General features: G+C 38.9%; 2 protein-coding genes across 4 annotated transcripts in view; both read right to left on the bottom strand.

Moving 5' to 3' along the window:
• LOC308097948 (uncharacterized protein) overlaps positions 1 to 22,930 on the bottom strand; it is a 33,748-nt gene extending 10,818 nt beyond the window's left edge. Inside the window, exons 1-9 of one of the 3 annotated variants that reach the window (XM_080446111.1) lie at positions 22,842 to 22,930; positions 22,317 to 22,652; positions 21,453 to 21,803; positions 20,794 to 20,892; positions 18,007 to 18,071; positions 15,254 to 15,351; positions 15,015 to 15,140; positions 14,549 to 14,674; positions 13,798 to 14,134 (exon numbers count right to left, since the gene is read on the bottom strand). In XM_080446111.1, the coding sequence (XP_080302237.1) occupies positions 14,107 to 14,134; positions 14,549 to 14,674; positions 15,015 to 15,140; positions 15,254 to 15,351; positions 18,007 to 18,071; positions 20,794 to 20,892; positions 21,453 to 21,803; positions 22,317 to 22,652; positions 22,842 to 22,884 (1,272 nt within the window). In that variant the 5' untranslated portion in view covers positions 22,885 to 22,930 and the 3' untranslated portion in view covers positions 13,798 to 14,106. Of the gene's footprint in view, positions 1 to 13,797; positions 14,135 to 14,548; positions 14,675 to 15,014; positions 15,141 to 15,253; positions 15,352 to 18,006; positions 18,072 to 20,793; positions 20,893 to 21,452; positions 21,804 to 22,316; positions 22,653 to 22,841 lie in introns of those variants that run through there. The other 2 variants (XM_080446112.1, XM_080446113.1) reach the window with 2 other exon arrangements.
• The window catches only part of LOC308097952 (uncharacterized protein), a 54,153-nt gene that overhangs the window by 20,669 nt on the left and 8,477 nt on the right, over positions 1 to 25,007 (bottom strand). The window lies entirely within an intron of this gene.

The following is a 25,007-nucleotide window of genomic DNA, read 5'->3' as shown; positions in this document are numbered from 1 at the left end:
CCAGTCAGGGAAAGACAGGGCTACATCAGCTAAGGCCAGGGAGAGGAAATTAGGCTTTAGTAACGATTTAAAAGTAGCGACTGGGCCGCTTTGATGCGAATGGGCGAATTATTCCAGAGCCTGGGGGTCACCCCTGTTTTTTTCCGTGGGTGCTCCAGCAGCAGCTGGTCGGCCGACCTCAAGGCTCTAGTTGGAGAGTGGTTGGAAACGAGATCAGCAAGGGACGGGGGTGCCAACCCATTTCGAATTTTATAAACAAACATTCAAATCTTAAAATCAATTCGGAAGCGGACAATGGAGTGAGGCCAAGACTGGAGTGATGTGGTCTCGCTTCTTTGTCCAAGTGAGGAGACGCGCAGCGGCGTTCTGGATCAGCTGCAAGCGCCTCAGCAGCGATTGATTGATGCCGACATATGGAGAATTACAGTAATCCAATCTGGATTAAATAATAGCATGGATAACCCTCTCGAGGTCATTTTGAGAGAGGTGGGGTTGATCTTGGCTAAAAGTCTGAGATGAAAAAAGTTGTTTTTAACAACAGAGCTAACCTGTTTGTCCAGTTTGAAGTGACACCAAGATTTTTTACAGAGGAGTGTGTGTAGGGGCTAAGGGGATGAAGGATGTTAGGGGGAGGGATGGGAGAGTCGAGGCCGAAAATTATCATTTCTGTCTTGCTATCATTGAGATTGAGAACATTTGAGCCCATCCAAGATTGAATGTCTGCCAGGCAGTCCTGTAGTAGCTGTAGTGGATTATAGTCTAGGTTTTTGTCTTTTGGCTTGAGGGGCAGCTTAATTTTGATGTCGTCGGCAAAGCAGTGAAAATATATGTTGTGTTTGGTTAAGATTTCGCTTAGGGGCAGTATGTATAATAAAAAGACGATGGGGACCACGATTGAACCTTGGGGGACTCCTCAGGGCAGAGAAGGGCCTTAGTTGATGAAAATTCCCCAATTCGGCTGCGGCCGTCAGGTCAAGTAGAACCAGAACCGCTGGAGTCCACAGTTAAAAGGAGGTCAATAAAAACCCTTAAGAGTGCCGTTTCCGTGCTGTGACCTGGTTTAAAACTGTTAGGAAAATTAGATTTTAAGTCTATAAGTATGATAAATGTGTCTGTAGAAAACTGCATAAATGTAGGAGTTTACAGGAGTAAAAAAGGGGGAACTAACACAAATGGTCATATGATGTTTTGACATTTTTTATAGTGGCTCATGTTTATATCCTGGTATTTACACATATAACTGCTCTAAGTTCAAATATTCTGATCACTTAGGCCACACATTGATATATAGACCTTTATACTGTGTATATTTTAATTTGTAGGTCTAATAGTGTTGAGTGTTAGTATAACTGCGTCAATATACCCTTATATTAAAAATAAAAATCACACCCTGTGTGAAGTGGGCGGTGTCTTGCTAGCTAATCACAATACTGAATGGAGTCGATCAATCATGTACAAAGGATAAATACATTTATTGAAACACTCTTTATGATGGACAAAACCATAACTTGAAAAAAACCAAATTTTGTTTTTTTTCAAGTTATGGTTGCTTATATAGGGCTATGCACATGTGTCATGTGACACTGGCCAATCACAGTCCTGAATAGGCTGTGATTGGCCAATCACAGCGCAGGATAATTCTACTAATTTCCTGGGCCCAGATCACAGCGCAGGAAAATGTACATTTTTCCAAATCTCACTTATAGGGGCGGTTTCACCGCCCAAAAACTGTTTATCAGAGCAGGAGATGAGATCATAGTTTAAAGAGGTCTTGATATAATGTTATCTAATAAGCACAGTAGAGAAGAGAGGAGTTTTAGGGAGGGTGCATTCCACAGGTGCCCTGGAGGAGCCAAGGTCATCTTGCAGCCCGGAGCAGCCATGAGAGAATGAACACACAGGGAGGGGGCCTTTGCCCGCCCCAACGATGGGTCGCGAGACGGCATGGGATTAGGGGCCGCATGCTCAATCCCCTACGATGGATCAACAGCGACTCCTGTTGATGATTTTTATTTTAATCTTTATGCCAGAGATATAAAAGCTTGATGAGAAAAATCTTATGTTATTACAAACTTCTCGACCTGCTTGAGAGGCGTGTATCTCGGAGCTCCGATGTAATATATATCTGGTGTAGTATCTTTATTGTTTGTTTGATAATTCATTCTAATAGTTTGTAGGCTCATAAATAATTGTATACTTAGTTTAAGGATAATAAAATCATTTCGATTTAACCACAATTGTAATCACCTGTGTAGCAATTATTTCAAGGGATTTTCCTCTCACTCTATAGAACCATCTGAACCAAGTACCTGTCATCTATGATTTACCCTTATGGTGTGAAGGTTCAGTTAATAAATCTAACAAATTGGTGCCTTGAAACCCTTATGGTTCTGTGGAGGGAAATCCTTTGGCAGGTTGACCGTCTGGACATCATTCCAGTAACCGGTCTCGGCTTTCTTGTCTCGGTTTGAGCAAACTTGCCCCGGGGTGAAAGATAAGGCTTGCTGAAGCCTGTTTCGACGAATTCAGTGATTGATTACTCTAACCTGAGTTTGTTTGACTGAGATAAGCAATTGTCGTAATCCCAAAGCATTGATTTAAATTTAGCGATTGTAGGACATTGATTTATAACCAAATTTGAATGAATTGTCATTAAGCTGTGTGTTTTAACTGTGCAAAATCGGACTCAGGAAGTTTGACGGGAGACTATTATTTATGGGTATTAACAGTAGAGAGATTACCAGATTTTACCGCACGAGTGCAGCATGTACCTTGATCCAGTATCTACGTTGTCACACAAAGTGCGGTTAATATCAGGTATTACAGTTTAGGACTGCCGAGATATAACAGCGATATAGCTGCCGACACATTACAGTTCATAGCTGCCGAGATATAACAGCGATATAGCTGCCGACACATTACAGTTCGTAGCTGCCGAGATATAACAGCGATATAGCTGCCGACACATTACAGTTTATAGCTGCCGAGATATAACAGCGATATAGCTGCCGACACATTACAGTTTATAGCTGCCGAGATGTTAACAGCGATATAGCTGCCGAGACATTACAGTTTATAGCTGCCGAGAGATTAACAGTGATATAACTGCCGACATATAACGGATATAGTCTTGACATTTATTGTATGGGTGGGTTTCCTTATAGCGCGCCGCGCTGTAAGTTTGTTTTGGGGAAAAAGTATTTGGGGGTGGTGTGTGCTCGCGACAATCTATTAATTGTCGCATCTCTTCTGTCTATCTCTTTCTAGTTCACTGTTAAATCATTGTATAATATACTACAGTTCATTGCGCTATTTTTTTATGTGTGTTTTTGGTGCTTCTAGTGAATTGTATTTGAAAACATATTTTCAAGAAGTGTTGAGTAATTTTCATGGGCCAAATATTTGTCATTGGTACCTGACATAAGGCACAAATGAGTGAGAGTTTTTGAGCATTTTTTGAAACTCCCTGAGAAATTTAGAATGAAAAAGGGACACAGAATTTGAGTAGTGGTGCCGCCACATGACACTCCCACATTCTCACACACACAGGGCAGGCAGAGAAATCCCCAGTAATAAATCACTGCTATAATGTGTTTCACTGAGTAGTCTCATGCTTTATCTTATATAGATTGTAACGTGGGGGATCATAAAAATTGGCATTTTCAGTGAGAATCATATTAAGTGCCACATCCAGCCGCTTTGTTACAAATTACTGCGGAAGGACAGTTGTATGAGAAATACTGAAATACTGCCATTTACTAGGGAGTGGTAAAAATAGCAGTACCTTAGTCCCCTGCTGTAAAACAGTTGACATGGCGACAATTGCTGATATGAAAAAAAGGCTTCTCAGATTACAAATACAACAAGTAGAACAACAGATTAGTACAACCAAAAAGAATGCCAAAAAGAATGCACCTGATCTTAACACAGTGCCTACACAGCCAGTGGTACAGGTAGCTCCCACATCACAACCTCAGGCGCCGAACACACAGACCACGCCCATGTTTTCATTTGAGCAAATGCAACAGATGTTATTATTGCAACAAATGCGGTTACAACAGCAAAATAGCAACCATGGGTACTATAAGGGTGGAGGAAGAGGAGGATATGGTGGAGGAAGAGGGGGTTATAGGGATCCACGTGACATGTCTCAGGTCAGATGTTTTAACTGCAATGATATGGGACACTTTGCCCGTGATTGCACACAACCCAGACGGCAGCGAACACACGGTGACTGCCGGCAGGGTGGTCATAGCCAGCAACAATCTTAAATGAGGCAGAATAGAACAGACTAGTTATAGGGGAAGCAAGGTGTTAAGGCAGGAAAGGAAGGTTACAGGGTTAAGCAGGACCAGCATAGAGGGCAGAGAAAAGTCGAATAGAAGAGAGTATGATAGGGTATGATAGGGGTCAGAGTGAAAGCACGGTCACACACAACATACATGACATTGCTTAGCTGCTGCAGTACACATGCGAAACCATACGTTTCACACACATGATAAGCAAAAGTTTAAGAGGAATAAATAATAATGATGATAATACTGCTAACTGCCAAATTATTATAACTGCCATTTTTCAAAGTACATAACCCTGCTGAGGATAATTGCGTTCACATCCGAGGGGTCCACGATGTTTATGGTCTGGACAATTTGCTTTTTCACATGAAGTGACACTGTCTGCAGCTATTGGACGAGACATTACAGGCGTGAAGGGGTCAGTCTATGCGACCTGGGATGTAAACGATGCTACTGGATTGTTTGCAATGCACATGCGACACGTGCAGGAGAGAGAACTATATCGAATGAGCATTTTGGGGGTGCTCAGGGAAACATAAACTGTTTTGCGTCTGTCTTCCGGCAGGAGGAGTGTGGAGGAGTGTGTCACGTGACCGGGCCACTGGAAGATGTCATACCAGGGTCTCAAGCCCCAATGCATGTGAAAGCAAATTTTCCTCTGGCAAGTTGGTAATTAAAGTATTAAATGGCAAAGTAGGGCAGAATTGGTTTTATTCACAACACCCTTTTATTTGTATGTTTCTGAAAAAGGAGATTACGTTGTCCTTTTTTCAGAAAAAGGGGGAGAGAGACAGGTCCAGGTTTTAACAAGCATTGCGACATTCATCACATTTAAGTGTTACAATGGAAAATTTAAGACAAACCATATATAACCACACATACAGTACTGTAGTATACGACCATGGCAGAGACATTGTTGTACATAGAAAACTCACACTATACACTGACTGGCACCCTGACCAAAGATTACAAGTGTATGTAGTAATTAAGTAAGTAGGCGTAGTGGAGGTGAAGTTTGGAACAATAGGAGAAGAAAGTTTGTTAAAATATTAAATGAGGGCCGTTGAATGGAAAAAAGAATGTTATCAGAGGGCTTGAGAGAGAAAGAGAGGAGGGAGAGCTTCTGTATGTGATGTTTAGAAGTAAAAGAGCTAAGGAGGCCAAGAGGGTGATTTGACTGCCACGGCCTGTATGTAAGTGGTGTGATTGAACAGACAGAGAAGTTTAGTTTAGTTTAGTGTATTTTTATTAAAAGTTCAGAATTAGAAGAGTACTAAATCAACAGAGTATAGTATGGAATAAATTAGAAGTGTTTAAATGCTTCTTAAATGTTGGAAAGTGTTTGAAGACTTAAATGGCATCTAGTAAGTTCAATAAGTAAGTGCGGAATGTGAGAATGTTAGAAATATGACAATAAGTAAATTTAAAGTATCTCATTGTCTTGTGGGTTAGGAGTGAATGTTAGAAGGAACATAAATAATAATAAAATATATGATAAGAACAAGGAATGTTTTTTTAACGAGCGGCAGATGGTGCGGGGCATGTTTAGTTGAGAGTGAATACATTCTAAAAATGGTTTGGTCAGATATGATGGAAGTGCAGCCCAAAACAATATAACAATAGTTTCAGTAATTCAAAGTTGGCGTTGGGGGAAGTATTGCGATTGTATTAACTGTTGTACTGTCATCTGTTAACTTAAGTGATTGATCATTCCCCAGATGAACTAACCACAGATCGAAAAAGTCACGGACCAGCTATTTTTAGGTCAAAAAGGGGGACGCCCCTGGACCTGAGCAAAATGTGTAGAAAATGTATTACAAAGTGTACAGACCCTAATTACATTGAAAGCCTCTATTTTTCTAACAGACACAGGAGAAACGGACAGGAGGTATACCCAGAATCCAGCATAATCTGTGTTTGTTATGCTATGCTTGCTTTATGTTGTGGCCTGTCTGTCTGTTTTGTTTCCTCCCCAGCCAGTCAGCTAAGGGGGACACTGGGGCAGTCCTTTGGGGTTTTGGCTGTTCTCAGTTGGTAGTGGCATGGGAGAATGTGTGTTTTAATCACAATTTTTTCATTGTAGCACCTACAGAATGCCGTGCCTAACCTAAATCTAACCCAGACACACATGACGACCCATTTGCAACTTGTGACACAACACTGTAAATCTAGGTGTAGGTCCTTCTAATTTCCCTTCTAGATTCCACCTACCACTATGGGAGGTGGAAAAGGGGGACTGTTAGGAAAATTAGATTTTAAGTCTATAAGTATGATAAATGTGTCTGTAGAAAACTGCATAAATGTAGGAGTTTACAAGAGTAAAAAAGGGGGAACTAACACAAATGGTCATATGATGTTTTGACATTTTTTATAGTGGCTCATGTTTATATCCTGGTATTTACACATATAACTGCTCTAAGTTCAAATATTCTGATCACTTAGGCCACACATTGATATATAGACCTTTATACTGTGTATATTTTAATTTGTAGGTCTAATAGTGTTGAGTGTTAGTATAACTGCGTCAATATACCCTTATATTAAAAAAAACTGTTTATCAGAGCAGGAGATGAGATCATAGTTTAAAGAGGTCTTGATATAATGTTATCTAATAAGCACAGTAGAGAAGAGAGGAGTTTTAGGGAGGGTGCATTCCACAGGTGCCCTGGAGGAGCCAAGGTCATCTTGCAGCCCGGAGCAGCCATGAGAGAATGAACACACAGGGAGGGGGCCTTTGCCCGCCCCAACGATGGGTCGCGAGACGGCATGGGATTAGGGGCCGCATGCTCAATCCCCTACGATGGATCAACAGCGACTCCTGTTGATGATTTTTATTTTAATCTTTATGCCAGAGATATAAAAGCTTGATGAGAAAAATCTTATGTTATTACAAACTTCTCGACCTGCTTGAGAGGCGTGTATCTCGGAGCTCCGATGTAATATATATCTGGTGTAGTATCTTTATTGTTTGTTTGATAATTCATTCTAATAGTTTGTAGGCTCATAAATAATTGTATACTTAGTTTAAGGATAATAAAATCATTTCGATTTAACCACAATTGTAATCACCTGTGTAGCAATTATTTCAAGGGATTTTCCTCTCACTCTATAGAACCATCTGAACCAAGTACCTGTCATCTATGATTTACCCTTATGGTGTGAAGGTTCAGTTAATAAATCTAACAAAACCGGACTGGAACTTTTTGTGGATGCCGTGAGTTGCAGTTGTGCATAAACTGTCTTCTCCAGGACCTTAGACAGGAAGGACAACTGGGAAATGGGCCTGAAATTTGAGAATTTCAAGATGTATTTTTTATTATTATTAGAGGCTGCACCACAGTGCGGGGATTTATGAGGGAATTAAAAACATTAAAAAGAACTTGGGCGCGGCCCCGTAAGATCTCTAGTGAGACATGTAGTTTTTCATTTTGCCATTTTCTCTCTGCTTGCCTACATCAAAATGACAATTTCAGTTAAATGCTAAACTGCTAGTTGATGTTATAGACAGCACTGTCTATTTATAGCTTCTGAAGAAACCGCCAAATATCACCCTATTCAAAGTCACAAAGTCATTGTTTACACTTTGTTATTGTAAAGTTTAAACGTATAAACTTACAACCACTAGTCCTGTGTTTTCATTAACACTCATTGAAGTAGATCCAACTAAACCTGGAACTACAGAATTCTAAAAGTCAATTTAAATCTGTTTGTAGCCTACTACAGTCAAAATGCAGGACATTTTTGTATCATGTTTGTGGAGTGTATTTACATATGATTTAATTGTATGTCCTTCTCCTGATTGTAAAATCTATAAGAGATATCAAAATCTATATATTGACAACAGTGGACACTGGACAGGCGCCGGCGGACACTGCCGACACTTCTGACATACGCACGCGTGCGGGGACACCTCCCCTACAACGCCACACTCTCGGATAAGCCCAGGAGGTGTAAAAAAAAGTGTGGCGGACCGTCCAGTGAGGTCAGAGGTCAGAAAAGTGCAATTTTCAGACAACAGTGGACACTGGACAGGCGCCGGCGGACACTGCCGACACTTCTGACATACGCACGCGTGCGGGGACACCTCCCCTACAACGCCACACTCTCGGATAAGCCCGGGAGGTGTAAAAAAAAGTGTGGCGGACCGTCCAGTGAGGTCAGAGGTCAGAAAAGTGCCATTTTCAGACAACAGTGGACACTGGACAGGCGCCGGTGGACACTGCCGACACTTCTGACATACGCACACGTGCGGGGACACCTCCCCTACAACGCCACACTCTCGGATAAGCCCGAGAGGTGTAAAAAAAAGTGTGGCGGACCGTCCAGTGAGGTCAGAGGTCAGAAAAGTGCCGTTTTCAGACAACAGTGGACACTGGACAGGCGCCGGCGGACACTGCCGACACTTCTGACATACGCACACGTGCGGGGACACCTCCCCTACCTCAGAAGTGCTGGCACTAAGCACCGTCTCCTGTCCTGTGTCCAAATTGCATACACTAGTGTCTGAAAACTGCCCTTTTTTTTGCAATGAAAGACCAAATCACAATATGTGTGAAGCCATACCATTACCAATATTAAACAGCTTTGTGAATGACACACTTGGGGCTAATTTCCTTGGAAATGACCTGCTTTGCCTTAAAAGTCTTGGTCGCTATATTTGCACTCAATGTGGTGACCAGGCCGTACCATCTAGAAAGAACATGTCAGAACTCATAGTGCAGCCACTTGAAGTGTCACAAAAAGGCATCTTGGACACAGTTGCAAAAATATGTTCTGCTCAACTTGACCAATGTGAAACATGTAAGCAGGACTTAACCTTATCAACCTATCAAGTAATTCACAGCCCACAGACTTTACTTCTCCTGCTAAGATCTGGTGCAGAAATTCCCAAAACGTTCACTCTCTCCTGTCTGTACCACCAAAATGATTCACCATAGTGTCATTGTACATCTGTAAAGACCAGCAATGGCATATCATGACAAATGCATCCAATGACACAGCAGGCTATACCTTTGAGCTGATGCTAAAAATACTGACCACAGCTAGTTGCTTTGTCGTGTCATACGAGAAAACTAATAGTGTGAAACTAATCAACTTTCAGCAGGTCGAACAAAAACATAAATGCACAGACAGATGCAAACAACACAAGCAGACAAGGGCTAGAAAAGTGAGATCCATTCCAAAGGCAGCTGTGGAGAATAACGAGTGGCTGAGTGATAAGATGATCGATGAGTACCATAAGCTCTTGCTTTCGAGTGTTGAAAGAAAAAAAAATGCATATATTTGTCCCAGCACTTTTGTAAGCCAACAGTTACAGAGTTTTTGGTGTGATGACATCAGTGTCCTCCCAGATGTACCACGAGCATCACGCAATTGGTGGAACTACGAGTTGGTGATATTGCCCGTCAACGCAAATAAGTCCCATTGGGGAGCCATCGCGGTAGATTTCACCAAAAAGACAGTGAATGGTGATGTTATAGTATTAGATGTTGTGATAATGGATTCACTACGTGTGCATGAGCAAGACCTGGTTAAGGCATTTTTTCCACTGCAAAGGTACTTAGCATTACAGTACTTTGCATTGTATGGTAGAGGTATGGGTATTACATTTAGATATGAGTGTTATCACAGTTGTCCCAATTTCATAGAACAAACTGACGGCAGCAGCTGTGGTATTTTCACTTGTTTGTTTTCCAAAGCTGTTCTGTTTGATGTGAGCCTCAACACTTTCAAAAGCCACCGTGAAAAAGCGAGATTGTGTTATGCATGAGTTGTCAGGCAAAAAGATATTTATCTGAGTACAAAGTTAAAGCATGTACTGTGATTTACTGTATCTTGGACAAACTACCTAAAAGGCTCTGTTGTGTCTGTTGTAGGAGAACGTCACAAATGGAGGATGCGAGGGACCAGAACTGACATGTTCCCAAGACACCAGGAGGGAACGTCATTTTGGTCTTCCTTTTTTTCCTTTAGGTTTTGATTTAATCAAATGTTTTTTTCTTTTTTTCTTTTGTCTTTGTGCTTACTGTGATCATCTAAAAACAAACATTAGAGCACAGGAATATGCAATGTTTGGACTGAGCTGGTTTTGCTTTATATACGTACATCTATCTATTGATCAATTTGTGTGTGTGTGTGTGTGTGTGTGTGTGTGTGTGTGTACAATGTTTGCACTTTAAGTTTGCTGTGTTGCACTTTTGAGTGATGTTTGCACTTCAGTATATTGCATGTTATACTTTTTTATACATTTGAGTGATGTTTGCATGTTGGTACATTGCATGTTGTACCCGTTTATTATACATTTGAGTGATCTTTACACTTAGGTACGTTGCACGCAGTACCATTTTATACTTTTGAGTGTGGTTTGCACTTCCACATTTTTACAGTTTTGCATGATGATTGTGTTTGAATAATGTTTTCTGTTATTAACGCACACACATTTGGTAAATTGATCAAATCTGTGACTACTAAACTACTACAGTAGCCTCTCAGTCCACCTTAAGACAATTGGCAATGTTTAAAAACAAATATTGGAAATTGTATTTATATTTATTCTGTTTTTGATAATTTGTACACTGTTTTATTAGTAAAGAGTAATTAAAAGGTATTTTTTTAAACTTTCAAAGCCTGTCTGTATTCTTTTATTTTATGTCTGTATTATTTTACTGTTGTCTGAAAACGGCACTTTTCTGACCTCTGACCTCACTGGAAGGTCCGCCACACTTTTTTTTACACCTCTCGGGCTTATCCGAGAGTGTGGCGTTGTAGGGGAGGTGTCCCCGCACGCGTGCGTATGTCAGAAGTGTCGGCAGTGTCCGCCGGCGCCTGTCCAGTGTCCACTGTTGTCTGAAAACGGCACTTTAAAAAAAAAACGGCCTGCCACTTTTTTTTTTTTTTTTTTTTTTTACAAATTATCTCTCAATGTTCACCAACATTCTGTACTACTGGTCTGTATCAATTTTCTATCAAGTTCAGGGGCGCTCAGTTATGGAGCAGTTCTCACAAACACACACACACTCACTCGCTCGACCGCTCGCTCGCTCGCACGCACGCACGCACGCACGCACGCGCGCACACACACACACACACACACACACACACACACACACACACACACGCACACATTTTGTGTACATTTTTCTGAATACATTCTTATTTGTATTGTATTTTAGTTTTTCAATAGGTGAGATCAACTTTATAAACCCCCCCCCCCCCATGATAATTTTCCAAGAGTGACCTGGCTGGCCTAGAGGCAGCATCATTACAATAATGGACAAACAATACAAAAACAATACATATGTAACAATCACAAATGAATATCCAGTTAAAGTGCAAAACAGGATCAGAAATTGTGCTAAGTGCACATTTAATGGGGATCAATAGCCAGTTTAAATCAGGAACAACCTAGCACTTGGAAGTGATCTAGTATAAGCCATTTAAAAAGACATACATCATAAATATATTTTTAAAAATACATTGTGTCTTTAAAAAGAAAATTGACACTTAGAAGTGTTCTAGTATGCGCCATTTAAAAGACATTCATCATAAATGTATTTTTAAAATAGATTTGAGTCTTTTAAAAAACATTACAAATTTGTTATCTTATTTTGAAGGCAACCGGAAACCTTATTGTTGCTAGCTCAAAAACCGGATGTCTTATCGTTGCTACCGGAACGGAGCTGGCTGGTGTGGTGTCAAATTCTTACTTCCTGTTGCAACACACTCTCAAAGGAAGTGTGGGCCAACAACAACCTGACAGATACGTAGCATTTCACATCTCAACCTACAGGTATAACAACACAAAGCTGAAAATAAAAGTAAACTGTAACTGTAACTTAGACATGCTTTTTTATATTTTTCGCAATGCACATCATTCTGCTGAATGAACACAAACGTTCAATGTATTGTATCATGACTGCAATGAGCAACATGAGTTGATCTTTGACAGACATTTCACAACTCAATTTCATTTCATTTGAATTTATTCAATTCAAATCAAAGTCCATTGTTCCCATTAGTGCAATTAAAAAAACATGTTTTATTCAGCTATAAGAAAACAGCATATACAATGCTCAACATTTTACTCTGAACACCCTGTTAGTATGTGTGATCTTTTGTCTGCTTGCTGAGTGTGGTATGTGGTTTCCATGTCAATGCCTTGCAAACAACAGGAAAAGTCACAGGAAGCAGCTCACTGTGGTTGGTTGGTCATATCTCTGCCTTTGACAGACCACCTTTAAATGTGTAGCCTACAACTTAATGCTGGTATCAACAGGATGTGTAGCTTATGCGTACATCTTTGAGAGGCCCACAGTGGGCTAAGGGGGACTCCCCAGCATGCCTAGAGGCAAAATATTTGGTGCAATAGTTTTATTGTTGTTTAATTATTTTTCGGAATGTGTTATGAAGATGAATGTGTCATATTGTTCTGTATTATCTTATTTATTCATTTATGTTATATGTGTGTTTCTGCTAACAGCACAAGTGAGAGTGTAATGACTGGGAGCATACACCTCCCTTTGTGTGCTGTGAGTGGATTGAGATGAGCCTCAAAGCCATGCATGCAGTCCTCCAGTAATGCATTTAAAGGAGTAACACTTTTTGTCATTTTAATGTCTACTCTGGCTTTTGTGTTTTTAAGTTGCTTGGATCAATATTTAGATACTTGATATTCATTATATCAGACCACCCCTCCTTATTTTCTTTCTTTCCTGGAAAACAACAAAATTATGGAGTTTACACGAAAACACATTTTACCCACTGATTTACACTTATTGTATTCTTATTCTGTGTGCACACAAAACCTAAGTAGTAGTAGTGTTTGAAAGTGAAATTCCCCTTTAACCCTTTTAGACCGGGAACGCATCGGTGTCATATTAAGATTTCTTTGGCTATTCAAAAATAGCAGATAATACAAGCTCAGTTAAAAAAATAATATATATATATTATATTCAAAGATTTGCACACATTTTCAAGAGTTTTCAAAAATACTTCAAAGATTTCATTGGCTATTCAAAAATAGCAGATATACAAGCTCATGGCACAGCACCGAGTGCCACGCTATTCCAGGAGGTCCCCAGCAAAATGAGGACTATTTAAAAAATAGCAAAATAACCAATCTACAAGCTCACAAGGTGTCACTATATGAAACCTTGTGAGCTTAGATTGATAAATGTCTCTATGGCATGCACAAAATAGAGAGGACAGGTTGAAAGTGGTTAATGTCATTATAATTTCACCAGCTAGAAGGTAATCCAATGAGAGAATACTGTAAGAATGACTATACTTCATTTCACTCTCCCCACCTACAGTCTAGACAGTTGTAGAATTCTGTACTAAATCTAATCTAACACGTAAGATCTTCTCTATGGGGTCCACAGCTCTATATGTATCAGTTTGGGAGTCCTTGTACAAATATTTGACAACCACTGGGAGCATATATATACTGCATTATAAAGAAAACTATTGTTCCTATCAAAAGTCATTGTTTTTGTTTAAAACAGTCAGTCCAAAGAAAACTGTTTATTAATAAAAAAAAATGTTTTACCAAATCAATACAAATCAGTGATGTAGCTATAATATCTACAATGTAGCTACAACATCTGAGGAGCGGAAGATAAATACATGTTCCCTTACGTAGAAAAGACAACCTTGTAACCTAGTATGTAGGGGGAGCATGCGGATGAATGGAAAATAAAGACCAGTTGAATGATAAATCTAACAAAACCGGGAGCACATGGGAGAGACAAAACATACAGAGCTGGGATCTAAATGATCTGTCCAGAGCAGCAACCAGGTGAAGCTCCTCCCCCTAACGTCGTCCACGCTGCTGTCTCTTCCTGAAAGGAGACGAGAACACAACCAGTAACAATAGGAGCATCACACAACCAACAAAGGAGGTAGTACCATTTTCCCGTTAGACAGAAGACCCCCCCCCTTTTTGCTTTGACTCTCACCCCCCCCCCCCCATTGATTGTACATATAGTATTTTCCTTTTCTCTGTATTTTTTGTTTTTGTTTGTACATATAATGTTCTTTTTTTTCCTGTACTTTTGTGTTGATATTTGAACTGTTGGTGCCACTATATATGACCATGAATTGAATACCAAGGACTTAAATGGAAACAAGACTGCAAGTATTTTAAATGTAACTGTGCTGTTTTACATTTTTGCCAAATAAAATATTCAATCAATATTCAATCAAACACAATTCAACCAATCAATTGTGGAAAAGTGGTGATTATGAGGTCATACTTATGAGGTTCTGCTGTAGATGGTATCATGACATCATATGTATCCTGATTCATAGTGGATGGTTGGAGACTCTGATAGGTGGAGTCTGGACCTGTGGTGTGTGGACCTCCATGCTGCTGTCTCTTCCTGGAAGGAGACGAGAGCACAAGCAGTATGACAGTAGAGTAGAAAGAGATGCATCATTCAACCAAGACAACAATAATCAATAAAGTGGTAAGGCCTGTCGCATTGCCTTTAATCATGCACAACGATCTGTGTTTAAGACTTGATGCTCCTTTACAGTATTTACAGTGCCTTTTCACCCACAGCACTGATTTTTAAACATGCTGCTACTCTTTTCCCTACTTTTACTTTTACTCTAACTGCAACCGTTAGAGCCTACACAAATAAGAATTTCATCCACTTTTGCCTTTTAACTGTGATGTGAAAATATAGTTTGACTGATTGATTCATAAGGTTATCATACTTATGAGGTTGTGCTGTAGATGGTGTCACGGCATCATATGTATCCTGATTCATAGTGGCTGGTTGGAGACTCTGATAGGTGGAGTCTGGACCTGTGGTGTGTGGACCTCCATGCTGCTGTCTCTTCCTGGAAGGAGATGAGAGCACAAGCAGTATGACAGTAGAGTGAAAGAGAGGCACTATTCAACCAATTACACCAATACAACAATAATCAATAAAATTGTGATTATGCTGTCATACTTATGAGGTTGTACTGTAGATGGTGTCACGGCATCATATGTATCCTGCTTCAAAGTGGCTGGTTGGAGACTCTGATAGGTGGAGTCTGGACCTGTGGTCTGACAAATATATAGAGGAAGGAACAGGGAACGTTTCATTGGTCAAATACATTTGCACACACCCTGAATAAAGTCCTCTGCATTTAACCATCCTAACTGTCAGCAGGAGAAAGCTATGGAACAGTGTCCTGCCAGGAACAGTTATGGGTTCAGTGCCTTGCTAAGGACACCAACCAGAGGTACTGAAGCACACTGACTTCACGTCTGTGTGTGGGTGTGTGTGTGTGTGTGTGTGTGTGTGTGTGTGTGTGTGTGTGTGTGTGTGTGTGTGTGTGTGTGTGTGTGTGTGTGTGTGTGTGTGTGTGTGTGTGTGTGTGTGTGTGTGTGTGTGCGCGTGTGCGTGCATGCGTGCGTGCGTGCGTTTGAAATACTAGGCCAATCAGAATCATATTTCAAAATTATTCATTTCAATCAATCATTCTTCCAGGCTATGGGATAAGCATCCCGTCCGGCTATGGACTGGCACTAGCCAATCTCAGATATACATTCTGCTGAATGAACACAAACATACCCTCAATCTGAAGTCATTCCAGCAAGTGAGGTTTCTGAATCTATGATTGTCAACTATGTTTTACAATTTGTCCTATTAAAGGATCTACACTATGAATTTAAAAAAATATATTTGATATTTAATATCATATGGTGTATGTCCCTCAAACCTTTTTCAAAAGGTTTGAGCCTAAATCATCACTCAGATATACTCATCCCAAGTCAATTGTCTCTGGCTTATACAGCACTTTCAGCTGCAATACCAAAACGTCCTCTTGGGCAGGGGGGGGCTACTGAGCAATTCTGTCTGTTAATAAAAAAAATATTAAAAAAATTTATTAAAAAGGAAAAAAAAATGGAAAAATTCTGCATAAAAAGAAGCATCTAAGAAAAATACAAAATCGAAAAAAAAACACTTTGAACAATTCCACCAAGTGTTTGAGGTGCCTGTTTCACCCACTTCCGGGGGGCAGAGCCAAAATCCGAGCCCGAAGTATTTGTTCGTAGACCCCCACTTAGGGGAGCGATTCGGGCACTTTTCATTTAACATTGGGTTTGCCATCATTAATGTTTGTGACATCAGAAACATTACTTTTACTTTACTTTATTTGTTTATTTAGACAGGACAGAGCATATTAATGAACGTCACATGAACGTAAATACACCGGATTTAGCAAAGATGCTAATTTTCATCCGCAGTCCTCACACAAAACAGAAAAACAGAAAAACAATAACATCAGAAAACAGACAAACGGTGAAATACAATTACATTACATCACATAGCCTAAAAAAAAACTAAAATATGATCACAAATGGTTGCAGCTTTGGTTTTCAAGCAACCATCTTTTCACATTGAATTTAAAAGATGGAAATGTAGCACAATCCCTATTATGTAGAGGAAGGCCATTCCATGCTACACTCTGAGATCCATTCTGAGATCGCCTGTTCAGACACGCCCATTCTGGAAATCCATGAAATGAGAAGGAATGACTGAATTTAAAAAAAAAAACATTTTTTTGGGTACAAGAGACACTGGGGACCCCAAAAAATACAAAAAAACAAGAAAAAAGTGATTTTCATGGTGTAGACCCTTTAACTAGTCCCAGGTGAGAGGCCACACTAACAATAGCAGAAATATGTTTATGCCAATTTTGAGCATGGTGCCAAGTTCTTACTTCCTCACAAAGGACTCACACAGCGAGCGTGAGCCAATAGAAACCTGACACTTAGCCTACATTTACAATTACAATCTTTGATTGACTGGTGATACAAACACCATCTCCCGTGCCTTTTCATACTCCCAGGCGCATAATTCTAGCCTACAGCAGTGCTATACACACAATCCTAAACCACTGTCATCACATGCAGAAAGAACAAGAAGAGGTAGACAATAACAGGGGTCTCTCTGGCTCTTAAAATAGCCAGGTGGGTTGACAGTTTTATCCACTCAGGAGAGAGTACCCATTGATCAGCTTCAATTGTATAGTGTTCCAGTTCAAATTGTATCTGCTCATTTCTTTGTGTCATCAGTTTCAATTTGTTTATCCTGTACCAGTTCTCTGTCCTGATTGGATAAAAACCGACTTGAAAATGTATTTTATGTTAACTATAAAGCTGGTGAGACGGGGAGATCCCTGTTACTGAACAAACTCTCAAGCCTATAGCAATGATTACTATCACAAAATAAAACTATTTCACACTTATTTGAACAAAAAAATTGCTGCACCTTTGATATAAATTCAAAATGATAAACTGATATTTAGATATTATGTTGTTCTTATTTTCAATGTATCTTTCAATTATGTGAGGAGAAATTTAAAATCTCTCCATTGATGTTAGTAATATCAATGATTTTTTTTTTTTTTTTCAAATATTTTTTATTTATTTTTTGTGACATACAGTACATGACATCTACTTTCACACACATTCATACATATACACATATATAATATCAATGAATATTACCAAAAGCCATTAGAAAACATTGGACATTGTTACCAATACATGGAAATACAGTATAATGTGGAGGTAGATTGAAGTAGAAATGTGACAGCTTGCATATACAGTGAGTGAATATACATTTTTGGTCCAAGAAAGATGTGATATCAGCTAAAGTCATATTACCAAACACAAGTCACTGGATTTGGTTGTTTGAAAAATAATTACCTGACCACTTGGCTGATTGACAGCTGTCTGGTCATGTCCACGATGAGTTGAAGTGTCCAGAGTTCCTACAAAGTAAAAGCATAAAATTAACATCACGTAAAACTATAGCCTTTATAAGGCAGTGTTTCTCTACCTGTGAGTCAGAACCCAAAATTGTTGTAACTTTAACATACTGTAGGAATATTGTGTCATATCATATTGCATATGTCAAGTCCAAAACTGTTCCTGTATTATTATTATTATTAGTATTATTATTATTATTATTATTATTATTATTATTATTATTATTATTATTACTATTATTATTATTATTATTATTATTATTATTATTATTATTATTATTATTACCCTTATTACAAGCTCACAACACGTCGGGAACATGTCGGCTATTTTCATTAATTCTCTGTGACACTCTTGTATGATGAAGTAGAAAGAAATGAATGCACTAAAAAAGGTAAGTTGAAATATGGAGTATTAGGTTTCCGCCCGACAGTGACAATATAATAGTTAATGTTGTGATCAATAGTTTTTCATGATTTAAACAAAAGTTGGCTTTATCTACAATACATTATTATTATATCTTGAAAGCCAGACTTAAAAGGAAACCAGCTTGTAAGGTGAACAAACTTCTTCATAGAATGGAGGTAATGTAGTATCCTCCCACAATAATTGACAACCAAACTCATGGAGTCCACATGATTGCATGTGGAGGGCGTCCAAGCAGACCCATGGCCCAACTAACTCCAAACTTTTCACAAAAATTCCTCAATATTCTGCCTCCCAGCATACCTGCTTCCCACACCGTTACTGTACTTGCAGGATGTACAATCAATAACAAACGCATTATGCCAATACTTATGCAAATCACTTCGCCAGCTGCAATTTACTTCCGGAGGGTTCTTTTAACAGCCAATCATCATCATCTGCCACAAAACCTCAGCACCTTCGTTCCCCTGCACACAGAAACAAGCGCTGCCTTGGTCTATGCAGCTCACCCCCCCCCCCTCAGATCTACAAGCTAACAACGCTTCGTGCGTCGACATGCTGTTGCCTTGTAGATCAGATGTACTGCCAGCAGCCCCTCCCCCTGCAGAGCACACAGGCCATCTACACAGCGCAGCGGTCACAACCACGAGCGAGTGAGGGAGAGAAAGCCACACCATCTTTTGGATGGTGTTTTAACAGATCTACAAGCTTCAGAAAGACACACATGGACATGGAGAGAGGGACAGAGACACAAAGAGACAACACGAAAGTTTTCCTCTACAGCGGTCACAGCCGCGAGTGAGGTAGGGACAGAGAGACAGACAGACAGAGAGGGGGACAGAGAGAGAGAGACACACTACACAAAACTTTGCACGCAGCCATGGCACGCAGAAAAACTATGATGAGCGAACGCACACGCAACGCCAAGAAACTGTGTGTGTGTGTGTGTGTGTGTGTGTGTGTGTGTGTGTGTGTGTGTGTGTGTGTGTTTGTGTGTGTGTGTGTGTGTGTGTGTGTGTGTGTGTGTGTGTGTGTGTGTGTGTGTGTGTGTGTGTGTGTGTCGCACGTCGCAAAAACACAGTGGCCATTTTGACCAGCTTGAACAGGGTCACACTTTTCTGTATAACACCCTCCACCGAAACATCGAATTCATTCTAACACATATCCGTTGGTAGGTCAGTATGTCCACAACGCGTCGCAAAAATACACAAACAGTGGCCATTTTGACCAGATTGTACAGGGTCACACATTCCTGCATAACACCCTCCGCAGAAACCACGCACGGCCTTTTGCCGAGTAGTTGAAGCACAAGGGGGGGGGCGGCCGGGGGGGAGAGAGTCAGTGCACTGAAGTCAAGGCACAGACTACTGTGCTGTTGACGGACAACGGAAAGGAAACATTCAGTCTAAATGTCCACTTTGTTAATTCACAACTACTGTGCCAGATAATCACCAAGACAGTCCAAAAAAAATCAGTCCCACTTCACTGTAGCCTATAGTAGCCTAACTAGCCTTTACATACATTATATTTGTATTAGGCTGTCCTGACACTTTATAATATTTAGAGAAATTTAACGTTTCAAATACAAAAGCAGTGGTAGTAGTTGCACATTACTGGACATTTACACTGATTTTGCTACACACATAAGAACCCAGCTCTAATGAAAACACGTACAAACGCCTATAAGTCAGACCAGGTTGCCGAAGTTCTAGTATAGAGTAATTTGCAAAGCCGGGGAGGGGGAACAAGAAATTCAATAAATAAATGAATACGCACACATCTCCTTTACAAAAGAGATATTTTTTTATCTCAAAGCTTTACCCGTATAATTAAATGATTGGGAAAAAAATCTATATATTTATATATATATTTATATTATGCAGGTATATATATATATATATATATATATATATATATATATATATATATATATATATATATATATATATACATGTATATATATATATATATATATATATATATATATATATATATATATATATATATATATATATATATATATATATATATATATATATATATATTTTTTTTTTTTTTTAATATATATATATATATATATATATATATATATATATACACACACACACTAATACGTGAATTAGTTTAGAGTCGAATCATGCCAGAGCCGTACGGTCTCCACCTCAGCTTTCCTCCTCATATGTTTCAATATATAATACAGTGGTTACAACACCTTCCTTTTAATAAGAGAAAGAAAGTACTGTAACAGCCATGAGAAACACAAAAGGATGGGTTATAATGCATATATAAGGACCTATTTACCTTGTTTTCTGGTGCAAATAACGACGTTCACGATCACACCAACAGTAACCCCTGTACAACCACTACAATGACAAGTGGATCCACCTTCTGACTTTGTCTCTGGAATCAGAGACAAAATAAATCAATAATTAACACTGTACATGACTGAGATATATCCGTATTAATATATAACAACTATACAAAATGAATATAATATAATACCATATCATATACATTGTAGTAGCATATGAATTAAATTCCTGTATTTCAGAATGTTTTAAATTCTGTCTTAAACTCTTTTAAATTTCAGTAAACTTTTGTTATTGGACAATAATAAAAAATATAAAAAAGTTATAGTTACAGGCAGCATTTTCTATTTATGTACTTTTTTATTTGATTTTATGTCCTTCATCTGATGGTAATATAAATGGAAGTGTTTATTGTTAGTTAGTAAAATGTGAAATAACAACGGGCAGGTAGAGAAATAAAAAAATAAACAATATCACAGCGCAATGTGATAGTAGACACAGAAGGAATATCACGGGCTGCCTTAGTTGACATATATGAGTGCAGTGTGTGCATTAAAAGGTAGAGGGAAAACATTCTAAAGTTATGCGATCACTTCTACATATTTTTATTATGTTATTAATTGTCCTAGGGGGAAAAAAGACATATCCTACTTATATCCAGCTTAGCTCCTTTGCCAAAGAGAATCTCTCCACATGCAGCTACAGCACAAAAGTACATCCCCGCATCAGAGGAGAGGACAGTGTCCTTGTAGAGACTGTACACACATCTCTGTGGACCTGAACCAGCCTCAGTTTCACATTCTCTACTCCTGTTCCAGTGAGATGAAACCACGCCAGGATGAGACTCATTTGACCGGAACCAGAACACCTTAGATCTTGCAAAACACTGGTCACCATCTGCTCTACTCTCAGAGAGAACCCAGCACTGGAGAGTCACTGGGTCTCCATGAGGAATCGCCCCAGACACTGGTACCAAAGTCTGGTGTACGGTCCTCTCATGGTCTGTGAATAGAATAGAATAGAATAGAATAGAATAGAATAGAATAGAATCCAGTTAAAATGCAAAGCATAAATTGTAAAAATAAATGGTTACAATGTAAACAATAGTGTTCACTTGTGTGATATTTGTTTTGTGTTTATTATTATTATTATTATTATTATTATTATTATTATTATTATTATTATTATTATTATTATTATTATTATTATTATTAGTATTATTATTATCGTATTATTTATTATTGTAACAGTGTTTCAGGCTGCTGTCTTGGTCAGGTGACTCTTAAAAAATAGATGTTAATCTCAATGAGTATTTTACCTGCTTAAATAAAGGATATGATGAGATGTTAGTGTGAAAATGTACTGACAAGATGCTATAGTCTGACATATGTAATCAAACTTCAGCTTATATGTTGCTGTGGTTTGCAAGTGAATGAAAATCAGAAAAAATCTTGGCACATAAGTGGTAAAGATATCAGAAGAAGACATAGAGACACTGAATGTGACATACTGTACCTTTCACAACCAAATATGTGCCTTCTTTAAATGTCAGGTGACTTCTAAATGCCGTTCCTACTCCACAGAAGTATGTCGCTTCATCTTCTTTCCTGATATTTCTGATGGTTAGATTGAAGTCAGCATTGCTTTCGTTCAGAATGAAACGTGAGTTGTTAAACTGTCCTTGTAGTTTTGTAGATGAATAGGTTAAAGTAGCAACCTGTTGGAGCATAAGTCCAGGACTTTGCTTATACCAGTAAAAAAACTGTCCTGTATTTCGCGGGCATCGTAAAGCAATGTTTTCATTGATTCTGACAATTCTCAAAGGGATCTTCCTGGGAACCTGAATCATGGCTGAAGAACAGAGGACAATGGTAGTTTCCAGACGGAGCAGAGAAAAGGGGAAAAAAAGACAAAAAGTGTCAAAAACATTTCTTGTAAGATAGTTTAAAAATATTGATTAAAAATATATATATTTATTATCGTTAAATATTATCTACTGTATATATGGGTCTTATGGTAGAATATAGCAGTTTTACTTACACACTGTTGTAAGAAGAAGCAGAACAAATAATCTTTCAGTCATTGCAATTGTGTTTTGACAAAAAGGTGGTTCAAATGAAAGCTCTAGTCTGATGATCAAGGTTTAAGAGGTACATGAAAGGTGCACTTCCTGTGAAACATGGCCAGCCCACAACCCTTTTGATGTGATCATTTGCTGAAAAGACCAATATAGACAACATAATTATGAGTTTTTAATGTTGTACTTTATGTTGTTACTATATTATAGCAAGCATACTGTGTGTGCATGTTCATATTGTACAACATATGAACGTTCTGGTAACTAGCCATCATTTGTGCGAATATAATATTTCTCCCTGCACCAGAGGTGTATTGTGGACATTTATAGAAGTACAAAATAGGATTTTATCAAAATAATATCCCACATGTTCTGTTTCAGAAATGTGTTGCAATACAATTTAAAGTGGCTGTAAAGTTTTATTAAAGTCTAGTGGTCAACAGCTTTACAGTAGCTTGATGTATTAAGTATTTCAATGTAGAGTATCATAATTATGTGTTGATCTTTGACTACCATTTTTACAAGTAAACGTGATTTGATTTGTTTTAATTACATTCAAGTGTTTTTTTTCTTTAGGTATAATATTATATACAAAACCTTTTACTCTGAGCTCTTATGTTATGTGTGATGATTTTACAGAGTGTGTTATAGTTTGCATGTCAATGCCTTGCAAATAGAAAAGACACATGCAGCAGCTCACTGTGGGCCATATCTGCCTTTGACAGACCACAGAGGCTCAAAAATGTGTATAGCCTGAACCTTAAAGTTGGTATGAACAGGATGTTTGAGGCACCCACAGAGGACAGTTTTAGTTTCATCTAGGGCTGGACATGAAAAGACACCATTTGTAATTTAAACTTAACTCATAGCACCCTTATTGCATTACTTTTGCTTATATTATTGTTTATTGTAGTGTACTTGGCTGTTAGGGGCTGACAGGGACTTCCCATTTCATATTAACTAAGTTAACTGACATTGGGGTCCACCAGTAATGTGTTGGTTAAGCGATGCACAACTGAAAATGTTCTGTTTGATAGCTGTTCAATAACATTTGGACACAAACTTGAAAGAACCTGAGCCTACTTTAATCATTTTCATTTTTGGTATCTCGGAACACAAACTTAAAAACATGGAAAGAAAAACAGGGAAGAAGTCCTATTGAAGCCACAGAGGCGCCTGAATGAACCACCTGATGACCGTGGCTGCTGCAGGCTGCAGTCACGAGTTCCAATAGGGGAGAGAGGAGTAAGATGAGCCTCTTTTTACGTATGTTGTCCTCTAGGCCAGTGGTTCTCAAACCTTTTAATTTCAAGGACACCCCAGTTTGATACAAGTTTTATCTCTTGTACCCCAATCTACTCTGTAAAGTTCTCAGTTTTAATTTATCAGACCTCTAACTCCACAAGGACAAATCGCCAACTCCGCCATACACTATGGTTAAATTTTTTTTTTTAAATAATTTACAGCTCGGCAATTTGATATAATGAGGTTCTTCCAGGAAATGTCATGAGATCGCTTCCTTACTTATACAGAGAGAATTATTTTCCCAGTTATTCCTGAATGAGACTTCTACCCCTTTAAAATACAAATAAAAAAGTTCTCAAGGACCCCTGGAGTTTGAGAACCACTGCTCTAGGCAAGGCAAAATGAGAGAGAAGATATAAACAGATACCCTTATTTCAGGGTGTATTTTGTCACTTTAAATTATGATGTATGCATCTATGACAAAGGGCCATAAAACATAACTTTTTGGCTCAGCTTAGCCCACCCAGCAAGCACAGTCAGGACCCGGACCAATCAGTGACGTCTCGATTGGGGCTAGATCAAGTCAAACCAAGACAAGTCAGATCTGGCCCAGAATATCACCTGATTTCAACCAAAATTAATCCTGACCACAAAAACGTCACTTCCAGGACGTCATCTAAACACATTTCTCATCACCCAAAATTGCTGTCCAAATGTCCATAGGATGTCCCTGTGACGACGTCCTGTAAATGACGTAAAGATCATCCCCATATGGGCTGTGATCTGGCCTAGTCCTGAACGTCACCGGGGTGATGACCGGGCGTCATCATAACGTCATCATGACGTCATTGTGCTTGCTGGGCAGGTTGGGGTATTTACTCATA

Source organism: Gymnoscopelus braueri (genome assembly GCF_963280865.1).
Source record: "Gymnoscopelus braueri genome assembly, chromosome: 13".
Taxonomy (NCBI): domain Eukaryota; kingdom Metazoa; phylum Chordata; class Actinopteri; order Myctophiformes; family Myctophidae; genus Gymnoscopelus; species Gymnoscopelus braueri.
This window is presented reverse-complemented; position numbering and strand designations above follow the sequence as displayed.